Source organism: Phocoena sinus, chromosome 16 (assembly GCF_008692025.1).
Source record: "Phocoena sinus isolate mPhoSin1 chromosome 16, mPhoSin1.pri, whole genome shotgun sequence".
NCBI lineage: Eukaryota > Metazoa > Chordata > Mammalia > Artiodactyla > Phocoenidae > Phocoena > Phocoena sinus.
The window spans coordinates 60183837-60202876 of record NC_045778.1 but is presented as its reverse complement, the minus strand read 5'-3'; the positions used below and the strand labels follow the sequence as shown (position 1 = coordinate 60202876).

Sequence of the window (19040 nt, the reverse complement as noted above, 5' to 3'; positions counted from 1 at the left end):
GAAGGCAGAGAGTCGGCAGGGAGGGACCTTGGAGGCCTTGCAAGGGTTCAGCTTTTACTCCCAGTGAGTAGAGAAGCCGTTTGCAGGTTGGGGCAGAAATGGGACACGATCCACTTGCCTTTTCAAACTCTCTGACTTCTGCTTTGAGTCTGGGCTACAGGAGAGAGAGAGAGGTAGGGAGTTGGGTGTGGACGCTCCAGGCAGGTGTCCCGCCAGCGAGGTGCTGCCTGGGGCATCCTTCGCAGCCCTAACTGAGATGGACATTCCTGTCTTTAGGAGAGCCTGGCATGGAGGGACCCATGGGCCAGAGAGGGCGAGAAGGCCCCATGGGGCCTCGCGGTGAACCAGGGCCTCCTGGGTTTGGAGAGAAAGGAGACAGAGGTAAGAGGTGATTCCTTCACCAGGAGGGTTAGCTGCGTCCACACTTCCTTCTTACATCATTCTCCCTCCCTCTGTCTTTTACTAGCATTAGTGGAGCACCTGCCTTGAGCCAGGGGCTGTGCTGGGCCCTGAAGAGACTGTGGTCTAATGAGGGGGCGTGGGCTGTGCTGTGCGTTCAAGCCTGGGGCTAAGACCCCTGCAGTCTGAGTCCACAGAACATGGTCACAGGGAGAAATGATTTTCCCGGGAGGGGGTGGGGACGAGTCAGGGCTGAGGTGGAGAGCTCAGGGCAGGGCCTGAAGGAAGACAGAGTGGCGTGCCTGCCCTGGAGCCTCTCATGACTGGAAGGAGGCGGGGAAAGCTTCAGACACAAGCCCAGCCCTGGAGGGAGCTGGGAAGATGTTGCATTAGATACTTAACCGTGAGCCTGCGTTCATCAGGGGAAATGAAGCACAGACACCAGAAATCCTCTCAAGGCCAAAAGATTCACTCTCTCTTAAAAATATTGCTCTACCAGGCAACAAATACTTATTGAGCACCTACTGAGTGCCAGACTTCATGGAATATAGACTCTGGAGGTAGAAACTGAAGGTGTTTTGCTGATTCTTGGCCTCATGGGGGCCCCAGTGGATCAGAGACCACTGGCAGGGTGGGAAGTGTTCCCTCCACCCTGCAAATGACACCACTGGGCTGGGTGGGCAACCAAACTGGGGTACTCTCTCAAAGTGCTTATTTCTCCCCAGGGGATGCTGGTCAACCGGGCATTCAAGGCCCACCTGGTGTCCCAGGTTCTGTGGGTCCCAAAGGTAAGTCAGGTACCCAGACGGTACCCAAGTTTGCCACAACCAGGATGGATCTCAGAGATCCAGGCGCTGGGATCCCAGATGGTCCTAACCCACGGTCCCAGGCCTGTGTGGGGTCGACGGGCCCACAGAGGGTCCCCCCACAAAGAAATCCCTGGGCATCAGGATCGGAGCTGTATTTTTGGCTTTGTGGTGGATTTGGGAGTCACGTTTCCATCTCTCTTTTTTTATTTTTTCCGGTACGCGGGCCTCTCACTGCTGTGGCCTCTCCCGTTGCGGAGCACAGGCTCTGGACGCACAGGCTCAGCGGCCATGGCTCACAGGCCCAGCCGCTCCGTAGCATGTGGGATCCTCCCGGACCGGGGCACGAACCCGTGTCCCCTGCATCGGCAGGCGGAGTCTCAACCACTGCGCCACCAGGAAAACCCTCCATCTCTCTTTGATGGCCCTGTTATGTGGCCCCTAAGTGGGGGGATGGATCTGGAAATCAGAAGTCAGACAATTTCCTTGCTGGCTAGGGCCGAGATGCAAACGTTTGAGAGCAATATGTCTGGACAAGCCAGGCAAATGGGGCCTTCTCACAGCGTGATGCCCATCTGGTCCACTCTCCGCCCTGCCCCTGCCCCTACCCCAGCTTAAATGTTTGACCGGGAAGGAGCAAAGGGTCTCTTGATCCCAGCAGCTACAGTTTCCTGCCTAAGGAGGACTTTGCACTGGGATCACTCCTGGACCCACTGGCTCTGGGGTCCTGGTGTGCACACGCAGCCCTCACCTGGGGGTGCGTGCCCCACCCCTTCCACCTGCCACTCACCATGGGGTCAGTCTCCCTGGCCTGTACCCGACCCATCTGATCATCGTTGTCGTGTTGTCCTCCTCAGGTTCCAGCGGTCTTCCTGGCCCACAGGGTCCCCCAGGTTAGTAGCCTTCTTTTCATAAATAGATGCTATTTCTGGGGTAAAGAGAGGATGTTAAATGGAGAAACAAACATTTTTAAAGCAAAAGAAGCAATTATAAAGAGAGCCTCTAAGAGACACAAAACACATCTGCACGTGTGTCCCCTGCGGCTGAGGCTGGTACCGATGGGTCCCCTGAGATCTGTTCTGACCCGACTTGGGGCACGAGGCCCTCCAGCAGCTTCAGCAGCAGGCAGCTCCCAGCCTGCCTTGATCTGAGCAAAGCGCCTGCCTCACCTGGTCCCCTGTGGGCCAGAGCTTGTCCCGCTGTCCTGGGAGTCTCGAGCTGCAGCCCACTCTGTGATGCCGGCCAACGTCTCTGCCAGGGTCCCATGAGGGGTCCTCATCCCCGGGCCTGGTAATCTCAGGGACAAGGAACCTGCACCAGGATGATGTAGCAGGGACATGGGGAGAAGTGTGTGAACAGCAGCCCTTGACTTTTACTCCAGGGAGTGTGTGTGCCTATGTGTGTGTGTACATTTGTGTGCCAGATAGGTGTGTGTACGTGTTGTGTGTCGTGTGCATGTCCATCCCTTCCAAAGCTGGGGACACTCATCCACCCATGTGGTCTCCTCTGTGTGCAGGCTCTGTAGGTCGCCAAGGGCTCCGAGGTGAAGTGGGACTCCCTGGCATCAAAGGTAAGCTGGGGGAAGGGGTTAGAGGGAGGGGACATCACCTTGTAGATGCCACTTACTTAAGAAGGAGGTCTGGGGGACTTCCCTGGCTGTCCAGTGGTTAAGAATCCATGCTTCCAACGCAGGGGGCACGGGTCAAACCCTGGTCAGAGAACTAAGATCCCGCATGCTGTGTGGTACAGCCAAAAAAAAAAGGAGGAGGTCTGGGGGGACAGGGTCTGGTGGACATGCCAACAGCCTGTGCAGGCCAACAGGTGCATGAGGGGAAGGGGCAGTCAGGACTGTGGAGGAGCCTGTCTTCAGACACAGACTCTGCCCCTTGTTGGTCGTCCCTACCAAGGCTTTTCACACTAAGGTGTCCATTTCCTTTTCAGGTGACAAAGGACCTATGGGACCACCAGGACCCAAAGGTATGCTTCTCCTACTGCTGCCCAGACAACACCACAGCCTGCCGACTCCTGGGAACCCAGATGTGACCCCTGTCCTGGTGTCCAAAAACCCATATGACTTGGCTCCTGGACCCTGGGGCTGGGAGGGATCTGAGATTCTAGTCGAACCTCTCAGGGAAACTGAGGCACAAAGAGGAGAAACAGTACCAGCGTCACAATGCTCGGGGTGGCCCTCGGGGTGGCATCGATGCAACACTGAGGCTTCTCCCCTCTAGTGTGGTCCCCCTCTTGCCCACAGCACCCACTGGTGTGACAGCAGGGCCTGGGTCAGTTTGTGGGTGGGCCCTGACCCAGCAGAGATCTATCTAGTGTGCCTTTTGGGCTGTGTTAATGCTGAGTTCTTGCCAACACTCAGCTGACAGCAGCTTACAGGTGCAGTGGGAACCGTTCTGCAGCCCGGGGTCCCTCTTACTGGGTGAGATTCTTTTCCTTGCTTCTGACTGACGCTTGTTTCCTCCACACACCCCCCACCCCTGCCCCATTTTTATTTTAGGTGACCAGGGTGAGAAAGGACCCCGAGGCCTCACAGGTCAGTCCCACACAGGAATCTACTGTGATCCACTAAAGACTTTTTGTAAATCCATTGGGTACTGGAGATGGGGGGAAAAAATACAGAAGTAGGAGACAGAATCTCTGTCTAAAACCTTCAGGGGACTTGCAATCTAGAAAAAAGCAGGACAAGATAAAATAAAGCACTGAATGGAGTATAAGCCAGCATCAACATGTATGGTCCAGACAGTAAATGTTTGGGGCAGAAAAGGGAGCTTGTGATTATCTCTGATTCTTTTGAAGAGTTGAGTTGGGAAAATTAAGCTCTTCCCTAAGTGGCAGAAAGTTTGCCCTACTTGTATCCACTTACCTCCTGCCAACTTGCGTGATTAAAAAGGAATTTGACAGTACTAGTGCTTTGGCTACAAGGGCCAGCTTTCTGTTGCCAAGGAAATAAGACTCATACACAGGCCCCTTCAGACCAGGCGTGGCCTCTGGGCCAGTCCGTGCCTACTGCCGGGGATGGGAGGCCTGACTTTAGAATCAAAGCTGACACTGTGTCTCCAGCCTCTGGTTGGCACACCAAGCTCCTCTGGTTGGGGAGGTGGCAGGCTTGGGGGTGGCCGGGAGGGTAGAGTGTTCTACCACTGTCAAGCTCCTCCAAACACCTAGTCCATTTCCTTTGCAGGCGAGCCCGGCTTGAAAGGTTTACCTGGTGCTGTGGGCGAGCCCGGGCCTAAAGGAGCAATGGGTGAGTGTCTCACAGCAGCAGACACCATGGGTCTGCCCCGCCACCATCATCATCATGGCCCTAGAGTTGAGATTCTCCTAGAGCTGCATCTCCCATTCTCTAATCTACCCACCCCTGGTAGAGGCTCCATTTACAGGCTGTTCCTGGATCTGGGCATCCCTCTTGGGGCTCAGAGAGCTGCTGCCATCTCTGACAGTTTCTTACTGCTCTGGAGGGGCTTGGCAGGATATGGTCCATCTGCCCCGGTTCCTGCCTCTAAGACCCTCAGGCCCTTGGGGAGGAGAAACAAGGGCTGAGGTTCTTTGGAACCCACAGAATTCCAGGCACAGCCCTGATACTCCAGGGTTCAGCCCTTTGGCTGACCCTTACTGAGGGACCTGTCAGCCAGGACAAGGAAGACCCCACATGGGGCCAGGCATTTGACACCACATCCCAGAAGGGTCTAAGCCCCACCAAAGGAGATGTGGTGCATTCATGATCTCATTCATTAACAAAGTGCTAGGAAGCGCTGATGGCGTGCAGGATGCTGTGCTGGGCGAGTAAGATGCTTTACCTCCCTCGAGGGGAGATAAAGCTTGTGTGAGATGACAAGGGCAATGAAAGGTACAGGGTGCTATGCGGAAACAGTAGAGAGAGAAGTTTCTTCCAACCGGAAGGATGAAGGAGATGCCTTTTCAGATGGTTCTAAAAAGTAAAGAAGATTTTAATCACATCAATTTAGAAAATGCCACGCAGAGACATGAGTGAGGAAAGACAAAGAGGTGGGAAAAAGCAGGTGGGAAGAGCTGGCCCCGGAAGGACATCACTGTGGATGGAGGTTAGGGTGATGCCTACAGCAGAGGAGACAAGATCTTGGAGAATCTTGACCTCCAGGACCTGGGCCAAATGAGGCCGACGTGTACTGAGCATCTGGTGTGTGTGAGTCCTGTGCCATCGGTGCGGGAGATGCAGTGGGGGCCGTGGAACAGTTCTCAGCAGGAGAAGAGACATTACTGGTTTAGGAGGAGAGGGCAGGAAAGCTTCACCCTGCAGGTGTGACAACGACAGGGCTTCTTCCACGTCTGATGGCTGCAGGAGGGGATGCATGGGTGCCCCACCTAGGAGACAGCTTGTGAGGCTATAATGCAGTGGAGGGAGGGAGTCCCAGAGTAGCTCCCAGAGTCACTGATGAACTTGCATCTGCTTTCCTAGGACAAGCTGGCCCCGACGGACACCAAGGCCCAAGAGGTTGGTCACTCAGCTGCTCTCCTCACTCCCCCGGCCCGCCACTGCCCCCCCTGCCCACGTCCCAGTGCTCAGCCCCCAGCCCCCCCATCACAAGGCCAGAGGGCATACATCACAGGGAGGTGTGCAAGGTCCCGGTCTCATCCCCCTCCTCCCTTCCACCTGCCAGCAAGTTACTCAGTAAAACCCCAAGAGACCATTGGCTCCGATGCGTTGGCTGGTCAGCTTGCCTAAAAGGCAAACGTTTCCACGTTGGTCATGCTTTCTCTAGGGGAACAAGGTCTTCCAGGGATGCCCGGAATCCGGGGCTTACCAGGACCTTCTGGAGACCCAGGAAAGCCAGGTAACAGAGTGGGAAGCGGGAGCTGGCCATGGTGTGTGTGTGTGTGTGTGTGTGTGTGTGTGTGTGTGTGTGTGTGTGTACCTTCCTTAATCCATTTTCCTCTAGCAGCTCATTAGGAAAATGCCACAGCTGCTGGCTAGAGCCGGGCACAGCGGCTGTGAGTCCTGACACCTGAGTCACCAAGTCTGGCAACTTGGAAAAGAGAGATCAACACTGAAAGCAAGGAGTTCTAGAAAGGGGCAAGGAGTCTCCTAAACATGGTAGTTTATCACCACCTCAGTGTCTGGGTCCCCTGTGGACCCCCTTGGGCCGTGCCTGGACCCTCGCCAATAGCCACCAGCCTGGGGAGATAAGCCGTTGTTAGGGTCTCCACCAAAGGCCCAGCAGGAGCAAGATCCTCAGGGCTGCAGGAGGAACAAATCAAAACAAGCCAAGAAAGCCGGGAGGACAAGGTGGCAATCCTCAGGGGCCGATGAGGAACAGGGGGCCTCTGGGCTCCTTTGGTGGGCGCACAGATGGAGAGCACCCAGGAGGGAGCCTGGGGGCAGCATTAGGGGTCAGTGGATGTGTGAACTTTTGGGGTTGGTAGCTCTCAGACACCAAAGGGTCTTGAGCCCAAATGGGCTAAGAACCATCCCCTGATGGAGCAGTGAGTCAGAAAACTGCTCTCATCCAGGGCTGCGAGGACCCTGGAGTCCGGCTGCCCCAGACACGGGGTTCGTCCTCCTGCGCCCACCAATCCCTTCTGCCCGCTCCTGCTGCTGAGGGGTCGGCTCCTCTGCCCTTCAACTCTCCTCTCATGTCTTCTACTCTCCGTAGGTCTCACAGGACCCCAAGGACCTCAGGGTGAGTCATCGGGTCACTGCCACTTCAAATGCCACCGCCAAGCCTCCCAATCCCGGCATTCAGCAGATGCTTCTCCAGTCACCTTAGTGCTTCCTCTCCTTCCCTCACTCCCCCAGCAAAAATGGGTTCAGGTCATTTTGATGTGAGTCTTGAGAAACACCTTAGGAAGCAAAACTAGGCACAGAACAATCTAGAAAGCCATTCTAGGAGAGACGAGTTTAGATCACGTGCGAATGCTGTCTGCCTGAGCCTGGTCCCCTTTGGTGAAGGGACCCCCAAGAGGAGGCTCCAGGCCCAGGAGTCCCATTAGCCCCACAGAGGCCCATATCCCCTGTGGCACGGTAGGGAGTGGACACTCATCTCATGCAGAAGGGCCCGGCCTCCCTGGGACAGCCTCAGTGTCAAAACCTGTCCGACAGTTAGACAGTGTGCACCCACTTGGATTTGAGAAGCTGTCACCACACCAGCCCCAACTCCTAAAGGAAATCAGGCAAGGATGTAAAATAAAACCAGACAGCATCACCCCTCAACAGTTGAGCGCACAGGGATATCTTTCAGATGCTCCCTGGTGGAGCTGTGGACAAAAGCAAGAGGGGTTGTTGCATCAGATACAGGAAGCCCAGCCCCTACTCCCCCAGGCTGCAGGGACGGTGGGTTACAATGGCCGCTTTGCAGGCTGCAGGGGACTCATCACCCAGAGGGACTGGGATCCCCCAAAGCTGGACCTGTGAGCCTCTGCCTCCAGCCCAGCTGTTGCTCCATTTCCTAGAGAGGGAGAAGGGCTCAGAGCAAGAGGCTCCCTCAAGGGAGCTGGGCTAAGGTGGAAGGTCGAGCCAGGTGGGTCTGCAGGTTTCAGTCAGCAGTTGTGGCCTTGCCAGTGACAGAGCGCCAGGTACTACCACAGGGGGTCTGGAATTGCTGGCCCTCAATCATCCTGACTGACTTGTTTTCAATCACACCAGGACTTCCTGGGACCCCCGGCCGACCAGGGGCTAAAGGTAAGTGATTTTCCAAATTAGACAGTCACCGGTCATTTTGGCAGGAGGGGAGGCATTGGCAGGAGGGAGGTCCCTCTGTGGCCAGAGCCTGGATCAATAGTGGCATCTAGTGGCTTCAGTGGAAGGCTGTGAGGCTGGGGAGCCAGGGATTCTTCTGACCATTTGAGCCCAGAGTCCTCAAGCCCCACCCTTCCCCCCACAATCCAGAGCCTCGCTTTGGTGCCTGGCTGTCTCCAAGCCCTTGATGGAGGAGGATCTGCAAGGGTGCTGTCCCCACCGCTGACTCTGTAATGCCCCCCACGAGTGCTCTGTCCCCTCACTTAGGCGTGGTCCCCCCATGATGTGCCTCTTCCCTGGGACAAGTGTTATGGTCCACACAGGCCTCAGTGTAACGGGGACACTGCCACCCCCTTTCTGAGAGGGGGCTTTGATGCAGGCAGGGAGGAGCCTCTCAGATGTTACTAAGAGGCCAAAGTCAGAGTTCTCAGAGGGGCATCCTCAGGACTCAGACTCTTACATGTAGGGCGACATTCGCATCTGGTTCTGGGCCATCAGACCCCAACCCTGAGCCAGTCCAGGAAAGGGGCTGCTCAGGGACGGTCCTTCTCCTTCTGTCCCTGTGACCCCACGTTCCTGAACCCTGAGGTTCGCTGGAGCTGCCCTCTGTCACTGTCACCTTGGGGGGGGGACCTGCTTTCCAGAAACTATGGCTAACAATGGGTTGGGTCAAGGAGTTCTTTCAAGAACATCCCAAGCAGACACGTCTCTGGGTCCACAGATCTGCTCATGGATTGATGGCATCTTTAGTAAAAGATCAGAGGCTTGGGGATTCTCGAGGAGAGACACCCTGCCCTTCTCCAGGGCCTGTGACTTTCTGTCCAGCGTGCACAGAGGTGGACATTGTACCTGACACTGGATTGTGTTCCAACAAAAAGAAAAGTCAAGTGCTTTCTCTTGGCCTTGACCTCGAGGGGCTGGCAGATTGCAAGCTTCCCCAAAGGGGGAAATCAGTATCACCCCTCAGCGTGTGGATGACTGAATTGCCCTCAGGCCTTGGGAAATGACAAAAATGTCCCAGAAGAATCTCCAGTCAAGGGTTTTTCCATCCTCTACTTCACTCACTTGGTTCTGCAGAATGTGGATTTCCATCACGATAGCCTTGGGAAAGTGTGAATCTGACATTCCCTTCTTGGAAGTCCTCCATGCACATTCGCATTTTCAACCCTCTAAGACGCAAGGCAGAGAAGAGATCTGTTAACCTTTACGTGACTCGGAGTTTCCCAGACCACAGAACCCCCTCTTGACTCTGTGCAGACCCTACTACTGTCCCAGGGAATTAGCACCTGAGGGGCACTGGGAACCAGGCTCTACCCCGCAGGCTCACTGCCTCTGCTCTTTGACCTCTCAGTGCTTTTTGCACCTAAAGCAATTCCAAGTAAGAGCCTGCAGTGCCCAGTGTGGGAGAAGATAGAGTGTGGGAGGGGGAACGACTCCTGAGTCAGCTCATTCTGGCCTCACCACAAGGCAAACTCTCCAACATCCACAAATGAAGCCTCTTCGCAGAATCCCAGCTTCTTCCAAAAGCTAATGTGGGCCAAGAAGATTGATGCTCAAGCCTCCAGGGTCTCCAGCGCAGAGATTGGTGCTTAATGCATCCTGTATGCTCCCCTTCAGTTCATCAAAATGCCTTCAGCCTGAGGGTTAGAAGCCCAGGAGTGGGTCTCAAATGCAATCAGAAGCCTTGAAAATGATTCATTGAGCCACTAATTGATCCTGGGAATAACCACTCTCCTTTGCCTCCCCTCCCAGGTGAACCGGGAGCTCCAGGCAGGATCGTGACTTCAGGTAGGTAGACCCTGCACTGTGTACAGGGCGTCCGCCCTGGCTCTGCCTGAACACCCTGCAAGTCCGCGGGCTCCGTGCTTTGGGCAAGGTGCAGTGCTGAACTCTTCCAGTCAGAAGTGAGGAGGGTCGGGGGATTTCAGACGTAATACTGGCCCAACCTGGCCCACAGCCTGGCCTGGGTCCCCTCTGAGCGAGGAGAGTGGGGCTCAGCGTTCAACGTGCCTTCTGTTTTCAGAGGGATCATCGACTCTCACTGTCCCAGGTCCCCCGGGACCTCCTGGAGCCATGGGACCTCCAGGACCTCCAGGTGCCTCAGGTCAGTCTGTTTTCTTGCTTTGCCCCAGATCAGCATCAGGCCTTGGTTGCATCTGACTATAGCAGCATTCGCTCAAATCCTGAAACCCGGGCCGGAACCCGGGGAAGAGTAGGAAGGAGCTGAGAAAGCCCCACCCAGACAGCCTGGTGAGCCCTGATCACTCCCCGGCACGTATCCTAAGCCCTGCATGGCATTGCTTCACTAGGTCCCCGCAGTACCGTTGGAGGCTCGACCAGGTAAATGACACGCCTAAGGTCACACGGATAAGAAATAGCAGAGTCAGGGTTCGGCTCAGGTCCTTCTGCCTCCAGAACCAGTATTGACTCGTCAGAGTCAGTCCTCAAATTGTTTCCTCTTGGAAAACAACTTGATAATATGCATCAAGAGCAACAAAAGTGCGAGGAATCTATTTGAAGCAAATAGCCCCAAATTGTCCAACAATAATGAGATGGCTACAAAAATATGAAGACTTAAAGTTGTTAGCAGATAACAGTGTTATTTAAAAGGGCAGGTAACACAACGTTGTAAATCAGCTATACTCCAATAAAAATTTTTTTTAAAATAAAAGAGCAGAATACTCGATAAGGTGTGCTCTGTAGTTGCAACTATATTTATATAAGATAAAAGAATGCTGGAAGGAAATACAACAAAATGCCTGTAAGTTAAAGAATTGTGGGTGATACTTTTTCTATTTATCCAAAATGCCTGTTTTTTTATATCTATTTTTTAATTATTTAAAATGTTTGTGTGTAAATGAAATACGTTATTTAATATGACAAATGCAAGTATGGATCGGCCTTCCCTCCTGATAAACTCCAGTGAGACTGGGGACACTGGGGGTGTTTAGAAGTCCCTAACCATCAGAGGACAGTGTCAGAGAGGGCAGTCCTGCCCATCCCAGGGGCCCCAGTGCCTGGCAGAGGAATTCTCACTGGAATGGACCACAGGGCTGGTCTCAAATTGCTTATTGCTTTCAAATAAGCAAGATGACCTCTTTGGGCCACTGTTCCATGCCTTGTGAGGAAGGTACTTAATGTACCCAGGCACCTGTCTTTTCTTCAGTTCTTTCTAGAACTCTGCCCCTAGAGGTGTGATAAAACCTTTTCTTCCCCAACCCCATTTCCAGGCCCCATCGGCCCAGCTGGTCTCCCAGGACAGCAAGGTATGTCACACCCTGAAAGAACGCATGACTGTAGGCTGTGGAGAGCTTCCTTCCTGGGGTGGCCCTGCACCCCATCTTTAAGTGAGAGATGTGCACGTTGGGAAGGGAGGTGAGGGGCCACTGGGCTCTTCTCCAAGGCCCCGGCAAGGCCTCCATAGCCAGAGGAGACACCTCCTCCCACCTTCTTCCATGTTTCTGAGAAGGTAGGGGTCCTCCCGAAAGGGAGATTGAAGCTCTTGGGTCAGGATCAAGCTCAGCTATCTTCACAGGCCTCAGGCCTCTGGTGACCAGATCCTGAGAATCGTGTCACTGTCCAGCAACTTATCCAAATATCAAAAAACGGACTCCAGGTCCTCCCGGGGTGTGTCCTGTTCCCAGCCAACACTCTGGCCCTGCCAACAGTCAGCTCCGCTTGGCCCTGCCCCACCCCGAGCACCTGGGCGGCTCCAGAGAGAAAGCACTGACAGCTGCAGGCGGTGTCCCCCAACGCTGTGTCCTCCCCACAGGCCCGCGAGGGGAGCCAGGACTTCCTGGTGAATCGTTCATGGGCAGCAGCAGCTCCATCTCTGAGGTCCTCTCCGCCCGTGAGTGCCACCGTGTTCTCTGGGACAGGTGACACAGGGGTGGGAGTGGGAGAGGTGGCCATGCACTGGGGCCTGCGGCAGCGGCACCAGTGAGTCATCGTGAGCCCCAGTGTAAGGATGGCCAGTTCCTCTGAAACGCAGTGCTCGCTGAGAAGGAACAGCAGGGGTTTTATCAGCTGTGGAGGATGAGTCACAGGGGATGGTACAGCTGTCAGAGAGGCTCTCTGGATTCCAGGAGGACCAGGGTCACGTGAGGCCTCTGAACCCAGCCCTGTGAGTGTGACTGGAGGAGTCCTGAACCCCCCACACCATGAATAACGACGAGGGTCCCTGGGTTCTCAGCCACAGGCCCGGCCTAGGAGCACTGACTCCTGGGTCCTCCGGTTCCCAGAGTCCTTTAAAGAACCCAGGCAGAGATGCCGCTGGGCCTCCCACCTGGGCACCTGGACACTTGAACAGCAAAGACAACGCTAGCCCTCGTCTAACAGTCACCATGTGCCAGGCGCTGTGCCTTGTCGTCCCACCGAGTCTGCACAAGGCCCTTGTGATGTAGATCTTGCGCCTCTGGTTTACAGTGGAGGAAGCTGAGGCTGAAAGGTCAAGAACTTGCCCACAAGCTGGCAGTGATGAGGCAGGATTTGAACTCAGGCTGTCTGACACCGAAGCCATGCTCTTAATCATCACTGCACACCCCCATCAGCCACCAGGGAGCTCGACTCAGCCCTGCCCTGCCTCTGAGCAAAAGGCATCTCTAGCAGAGGGGCCCTTGGAGGGTCCTGTGCCACGACCCATGACCCATGGCCTGGTGTGTGGGTGTAAGCACAAGCACCGAGGATCCTGGTGAGGGGTGAGGCTGGCGGAGAGCAGCCTCATGACAGCTTTTGCTCATTTCTGGTTTCTCCTTTCCACAGAGGGTCTTGATTTACGAGGTCCCCAAGGCCCACCTGGACCACCTGGGCCACCAGGTGAGCACCTCAGGGATCTTTGGAAGGTGGGGAATCTTGGGGGCAGGGGGCTCAAGGCACTTAGTGAGGAAGCCAAGATCCTGGGTTCAGCATTGCCTCTTCCTCACCCTCTTCTACAGGACCATCCATTCCAGGACCCCCAGGACCCCGAGGCCCAGCAGGTGAGAGCTGAGCAATGGGAGATGAGAGGCGATGGGACCCAGAGCCCAGGCATCTTCCGGGCCGGCTCTTAGGAAAGAGCTTCTCTGTCACTTCTGCTCCTGGGCAGAGTGTTCCTGGCCCACCTCTTGGCATTAATAGGTCTTGGGTGCTCTCTTATCTAGGGGAAGGCTTGCCAGGCCCACCAGGCCCACCAGGATCTCTCCTGACCAGCTCAGGTAATGCTGGGGAGTCAAGTCGCTCCTGTTCTCTACCTCAGCCCCAGCCCCAGCACATGCCATGGTCATGGGCACACAGCCTTTCTGACCTACTCACCATGCTTTCTCCTTCTGACTTTCCACCGTGAGTGTGTTTGCATAAACTCCATGCTACCTGTTGCGTGGAGAGAAGGTAACTGATGCCAACCCAGCCACCCTGAGAATCCCTGGTTGCCCAGCCAGGGGGAGATCTGCCTTTGGGAAGCTTCTGGGCCAACTGGGGAGACCTAGTTCCTGTCCTCAGGGAGCCCAGCTCTGATAAAGTGGGTAGGACACATGCTCATGAAATGAGATAAACACTGACAGTATAACAGAAGCATATGGAAATCACTTTAGAACATACTTTAGCCCAGAACTTGTCTCTAGTGGAAAATTCATCCATCCATCCATCCATCGTCCACACTCAAAACTATTTCCTTCCTCTACAGAGACCTTCTTCTCTGGCCCTCCAGGCCCACCTGGCCCCCCAGGCCCCAAGGGAGAGCAAGGTGAGCACAGTGTCTTAGGGAGCGCAGGAGCCTGACCCAGCTGGTGGCCGGGAGAGCTCTGATGAGGCTGGATGAGCGGGCCTTCACCCTGCTGCCCTATCCCATTAGGAGCTCAGCAGCCTGCAGCAGGGCGTGGGGGGTGGTCGGAAGCTCTGCCAAGAATATCCGCCTCTGCCTTGTCCTGATGGGAGGAGAGGCACGAGGGGCCCTGGAGCCCCGACCCCTTCCCCATGGGCCCCTTGCAGTCACAGCATCTGGGTGGGAACTGTCTCATGACTGTCTTCTCCTCCAGGTGCCCCAGGCCCCCGAGGACACCAAGGTACAGTAGAACTGGCATCAAACAAACCTGGGGTAGGGGTGGGAGTGGCAAAGGCTGACCTTCCAAGATCCCTGAGCTTCTTGAGTTTGGTCCAGATGAGGGTAGATCAGTGTGTCTCTGATGGTTGAGAACTTGCGTGCGTGTGTGCGTGCGTGTGTGTGTGTATGTGTGTCTGTGTGGCAGCTCTAGATACTACCCAAGGACCGGTGCTGCCCCAGCCATCATTAATCTTGGGGAGCCTTGGGAGGGAGGTGGTGTCTTGGGCTGGGGCATGGGGAGAGGGAGGCTGACACAGCTGACTGTCCCCTCTCTGCTGTGTCCCTCAGGCGAGCGAGGCCTCCCAGGGTTCTCAGCCTCAGGTAAGTGCTGAGCCCCCTGCTGCCGGCTCTGCCGGAGCCTCTCCCCACCTGGCTGACTGCCCTGTGTTGTTGGCCTCCAGGCTCCAGTTCTCTCGGACTCAACCTACAAGGACCGCCAGGCCCACCCGGCCCTCAGGGACCCAAGGGTGACAGAGGTCAGTGAAGGCGGGGAGGAGTGGGAGCAAGGCTGGCTCCCAGAGCCCGAATAGAGGGCAGCGAGTACTTGCTGATGCTACAGCCTTGGGAGGAAGAAGAGGCTGAAGAGAGGAGAGCCTGGAGGGAGAAAGGGACGGGTGTGGGGATACAGTCTCTGCCCAGGGAAGCTGTGACACCATTGCAGAAATGAGACTGAGAAACATGGGACAGTTGTTGAGCCACAGCTGACAGTGTGGTTGAACTTGAGGAACCAGGGGAGGCTTCCTGGAGGAGGTGATGCAAACAGAGCTGCTTGTTTTGGATTCCAGGTGACCCCGGAGTCCCAGGGGCTCCCGGCATTCCCAGTGGGCCCTCTCGAGGTAAGAACCAAAGGTGCCCAAAGTTCTTCTCTCTTTCTTCAAGCGAGGGTGATCATGCCAGTGAGGATATTAATTAACTAATTCATTCACTTATCCACGATTCAGTGTTGATGAGATACTTTCTCCACGTGCTGGGATCTCTGAACTGCCTTTAAGGAGGTTACAAGTTAGCGGGGGTGGGAGGGAAGGATGCCTGCACGATAAAGATGACTAGCAACGCCGATGATGAATGATGGCGAGAACAGAGCCTGGGAGCTAGGGGTTCAGGGGCGAGGGAGGCCATGTGGGCAGTGAGCAGGTTGCCGAAGGAAAGGGAGGGCTCGGCCTGGGAGAGCTCCTAGGAGCTCTTTGCCACTGTCTTAGTTCTCCTACTGAGAAAGAATCTCCCTCCTCAGACTATAAAAGCATTGCCTGGGCTCCCTTGTTGGACCCCAGGGTGGAGAGACCAACTCAGAGGCTTTCTCTCCTGCAGGGGGATCGTCATCGAGCACCATGTTCATGCAGGGCCCGCCAGGCCCACCAGGGCCCCCCGGGCCTCCAGGCTCCATCAGCAGCTCCGGCCTGGAGATTCAGCAGTACATCTCTGACTACATGCAGAGTGAGTGCCCGGCGTCTGAGTGGGGCAGCGTGCGTGTGTGTGTGTGTGTCCACGTATTGATACATAGACTTGTCCTCACCCCAGCAGAGGCTCGTACACCCTCATGCTCATCCACATGCACGTGCATACACACACACACACACACACACATTCACACTGGTGTGCACTCCCCCAACCTCATCTGTGTGCTGTGGAGGTGAGGGTGTGATTTCCACACGTGGGCACCAGAGCTTTGTCAAATGGGTGGCTGACTGGAGTCTCGTTAGTCCACAGCCATGGAGATCCACCTGGCCCAGCACAGAGTCTGCCTCAGTTTCTCCATCTATAGCAAGGGGAGTCTAGGCTCCCTGCTGGCCCTGCCTTGGCCTGTGTGGGATGGGTGGGTGCATTTCCTCAAGTGCTTCAGGTCACCTCTGTGGGGAGGACACGCCCTCTTGGGGACAAGCCTGACTTTGCTTTATTTCCTTGTTGGCAGGTGACAGTATCAGGTCTTATCTATCTGGAGTTCAGGGTCCCCCAGGCCCACCTGGTCCCCCCGGGCCTGTCACCACCATCACGGGTGAGACTTTCAACTACTCAGAGCTGGCCAGCCTCGTCGTGAGCTACTTACAGAGTAAGCCTCTCCCCACCCCCTGTAATGACACCTTCCTCCCAGGGTTCACGGTTATTCCTGGAGCCTCGTCTCTTAATTGGCTGTTTGCTTTGCCCTTTTTCTGAATGCGATGTTCAATGCTGAATTCACGGTAATCAGGCCACCGAATCTAGCTTCAAGAAAGGTTTGTTCAGATTAAGAAATATAGAAATAAGAAATTATAAATGGCCTGCTAACACCCCCGTGCATTCATTTCCCCCAAACGGAAACAGCTGGTTGACTGGGTCTGTGATTCTGGAGTAATGAGTGCGTTGCTTCAGTACCAGCTAAGCAGGTAACCGGTTTCCTTCCCCACAGCTTCGGGGTACAGCATCAGCACGTCCTCCACCTCCATCTCTGAAGACATCCTGGCTGTGCTCCAGCGTGAGTCGGCTGTGGTGGGCTAGAGGGTGGGGTGCCTTCCCTCTCTCCTGGCCGCACTTGTCAGGAACAACACTTGGCGGTCCCTTGGGACAAGGAGCCACTCCCTCCTCGCTCCCAGCAGCCAGCTGGAAAGGGGGCATCAGCTCTCCCCTCGAAGGCCAGGCAACCAGGCAGGAGCCCCTTCAGCTACCGGAAGCTTGTTGATGTCCCCCTGGGGGTCTGAGAACCCCCCGCTCACATGTCACTCGGGCCAGTCTGTGGGGAGGTTAGGCTGGACGTGTGGTCCATACTGGCGCCTCCTCTCCTTTCAGGGGATGACGTGCGTCAATATCTACGGCAGTACCTGATGGGCCCTCGGGGTCCCCCAGGGCCACCAGGAGCCAGTGGAGGTTGGTCCCTCCAGTCTCTGGACTACGCAGAGCTGAGCAGCCGCGTCCTCAGCTACATGTCCAGTGAGTGTCCGCCTCCGTGGCAGGGCAGGCAGCAGGGCGGGACATCCCGGAAATGGCCCCCTGGCCCGCTCCCGCCAGGCTGCACCCAACCCAGAGGGAGGGGGGGCGCTTCAGAGCTGTTCAAACCTGTGGCTCCAGAGCAGGTCACGGAGCTGGGCGAGGGAAGCCAGAATGAGTGTCCCGGGCACCGTCCCGCACACGACTCACATGCACACACGCACACTCCCACGCACCCAGCAGGAGGAGGGCTGTGGGCACTTCGGACCTGCACTCGTCCCGGCCCTGGGGCCTCTCCTCCGTGGTGCCGTTACCCAGGGTCTCGCGTCCGCGTTACCCTCTGCCGGTCTCTTCCCGCTGCCCCTCTCGCCCCTATCCCAGCCTCCGCTTCTGTTCAGGTTGCTTCTGTCTGGCTTCCTCTCTGACACGGTGTTTCCATCTGCCCTTCCCTGTCTGATCTGCATCCATCGCAACTTGGGATTTGTTCCTCAGGCTCCGGAGTCAGCATTGGGCTTCCTGGCCCCCCAGGGCCCCCAGGCTTGCCGGGAACATCCTACGAGGAGCTCCTCTCCTTGCTCCAAGGTAGGGCCGAGCAGGGCCATCTGACCGAGTGCTTTGGGGTGGACGGCAGAGCTCCTTGGCCCAGACTGTGACCGATCCTTGCTCTTCCTTGGTGTCTCAGGGTCTGAATTCAGAGGCATTGTTGGGCCCCCAGGTCCCCCTGGGCCACCAGGGCTCCCAGGCAGCGCGTGGTCCAGCATCAGCATGGAGGACCTCTCGTCCTACCTGCAGAGTAAGGAGTGAGGCAGGCGAGGGCTGCAGCCTGACCTCCAGGGCTCCCGCGGGTCTGAGCCAGGGCAGCCATGGAGGGCTCAGCCCAGGCACCAGTCCTCCTAGAGCGGGTACAGGGCCGGGCTCTGGGGCCCTGGAGGGGGACACACTTGACGTTGAGGTGCTTTCAGCCCTGGCAGGGGGAGAAGTGGGGGGACACCATGCGTCCAAGTCACGAGAGAACTCAGGGGCCATAGGGTGACCAGGTGCCCAGCCGGGAGCCCCAACTCCCAGCGGCAGAAGGGCTGAGGGGAAGGGATATGATTTGGGTTGAATGAGGCCCGGGACTGGGGGTGGAGAGCAGCGGGGAGCAGTCACCCCAGGGGAGGACGGGACACGCGTGTGGGGGCCTCCCTCACCGCCTCCTTCCAGACGGGCCCAGGCTGGGAGTTCCGCGGTCCTGGCAGGGGATCCCTGATCTTTCTTTCTCTTGCCCCCTGCTCAGCTGCTGGCTTGTCATCCATCCCAGGCCCTCCCGGTCCCCCTGGCCCCCCAGGCCCTCGAGGGCCCCCGGGTGTCTCAGGAGCTCTGGTGACATACGCAGCTGAAAACAGCGACAACTTCCGGAGTGAGCTGATCAGCTACCTCACAAGTGCGTGTCCCTGACGTCACTCTCCTTCCTCCATCCCCTCCCAGACCAGGCATCTCCCTGTGAGAGGGGCAGCCAGCGGGGCTTGAAGGGAACTGGAGGCCAAACACATAAGCCGCCCGGGTCGGTCGAGGAAGCCCGGCTTCCTCCTAGCCCACATGCTCCCGCTCTGTGCGAGTTCACATCCTGCTCAGGGGTGCTGAGGCCCTGGGAGAGACACCCCCAAGTCCCACATCTTTCTCTCCCCCAGACCTGGCTCCCACTAATGCCGCTTCTTCCCCACAGGTCCTGATGTGCGCAGCTTCATCGTCGGCCCGCCGGGTCCTCCCGGGCCCCAGGGTCCCCCCGGGGACAGCCGCCTGGTGTCCACGGACAGCTCCTACAGCCGGGGCAGCAGCTCCTCTTCTCTCGGTCGGGCCTCTTCCTACGGCTCCTCCACGGGCATAGGAGGAGCAAGCGGAGGCTCCCTGGGCGAAGGGGGAGCCTTTGGCCTGGACACGGGCCGGGGCCGAGGCTATGGGGCAGCGGCAGAAGGCGGCACGTATGGCGGTGACGGTGGTTTCGGGGCCAGCTTTGCTGGAGGTCTGGATTACAACGAGCTGGCCGTTCGGGTGTCTGACAGCTTGCAGCGTAAGTGGGGACACGTAGGCTTCAGCGCTGCGGGGTTACGGGAGCATGTGAGCATCTCCACATCCAGTAGGACAGCAGTTCTGGAAT

The 19040-nt window shown here is 56.7% G+C and overlaps 1 protein-coding gene across 3 annotated transcripts in view; it reads left to right on the top strand.

Moving 5' to 3' along the window:
• COL17A1 (collagen type XVII alpha 1 chain) overlaps window positions 1–19040 on the top strand; it is a 51343-nt gene that overhangs the window by 29880 nt on the left and 2423 nt on the right. For all 3 annotated transcript variants that reach the window (XM_032607794.1, XM_032607795.1, XM_032607793.1), the window contains 31 exons: window positions 277–381; window positions 1125–1187; window positions 2063–2098; window positions 2722–2775; window positions 3147–3182; window positions 3715–3750; window positions 4399–4461; window positions 5653–5688; window positions 5957–6028; window positions 6848–6874; window positions 7837–7872; window positions 9682–9717; window positions 9953–10033; window positions 11160–11195; window positions 11702–11779; window positions 12691–12744; window positions 12864–12905; window positions 13068–13121; window positions 13589–13648; window positions 13941–13967; window positions 14294–14326; window positions 14407–14481; window positions 14791–14841; window positions 15314–15439; window positions 15915–16052; window positions 16389–16454; window positions 16766–16906; window positions 17396–17485; window positions 17586–17696; window positions 18180–18326; window positions 18609–18953. In XM_032607794.1, coding sequence (XP_032463685.1) covers window positions 277–381; window positions 1125–1187; window positions 2063–2098; window positions 2722–2775; window positions 3147–3182; window positions 3715–3750; window positions 4399–4461; window positions 5653–5688; window positions 5957–6028; window positions 6848–6874; window positions 7837–7872; window positions 9682–9717; window positions 9953–10033; window positions 11160–11195; window positions 11702–11779; window positions 12691–12744; window positions 12864–12905; window positions 13068–13121; window positions 13589–13648; window positions 13941–13967; window positions 14294–14326; window positions 14407–14481; window positions 14791–14841; window positions 15314–15439; window positions 15915–16052; window positions 16389–16454; window positions 16766–16906; window positions 17396–17485; window positions 17586–17696; window positions 18180–18326; window positions 18609–18953 — 2355 coding nt within the window. The remainder of the gene's footprint in view (window positions 1–276; window positions 382–1124; window positions 1188–2062; window positions 2099–2721; window positions 2776–3146; window positions 3183–3714; window positions 3751–4398; window positions 4462–5652; window positions 5689–5956; window positions 6029–6847; window positions 6875–7836; window positions 7873–9681; window positions 9718–9952; window positions 10034–11159; window positions 11196–11701; window positions 11780–12690; window positions 12745–12863; window positions 12906–13067; window positions 13122–13588; window positions 13649–13940; window positions 13968–14293; window positions 14327–14406; window positions 14482–14790; window positions 14842–15313; window positions 15440–15914; window positions 16053–16388; window positions 16455–16765; window positions 16907–17395; window positions 17486–17585; window positions 17697–18179; window positions 18327–18608; window positions 18954–19040) is intronic.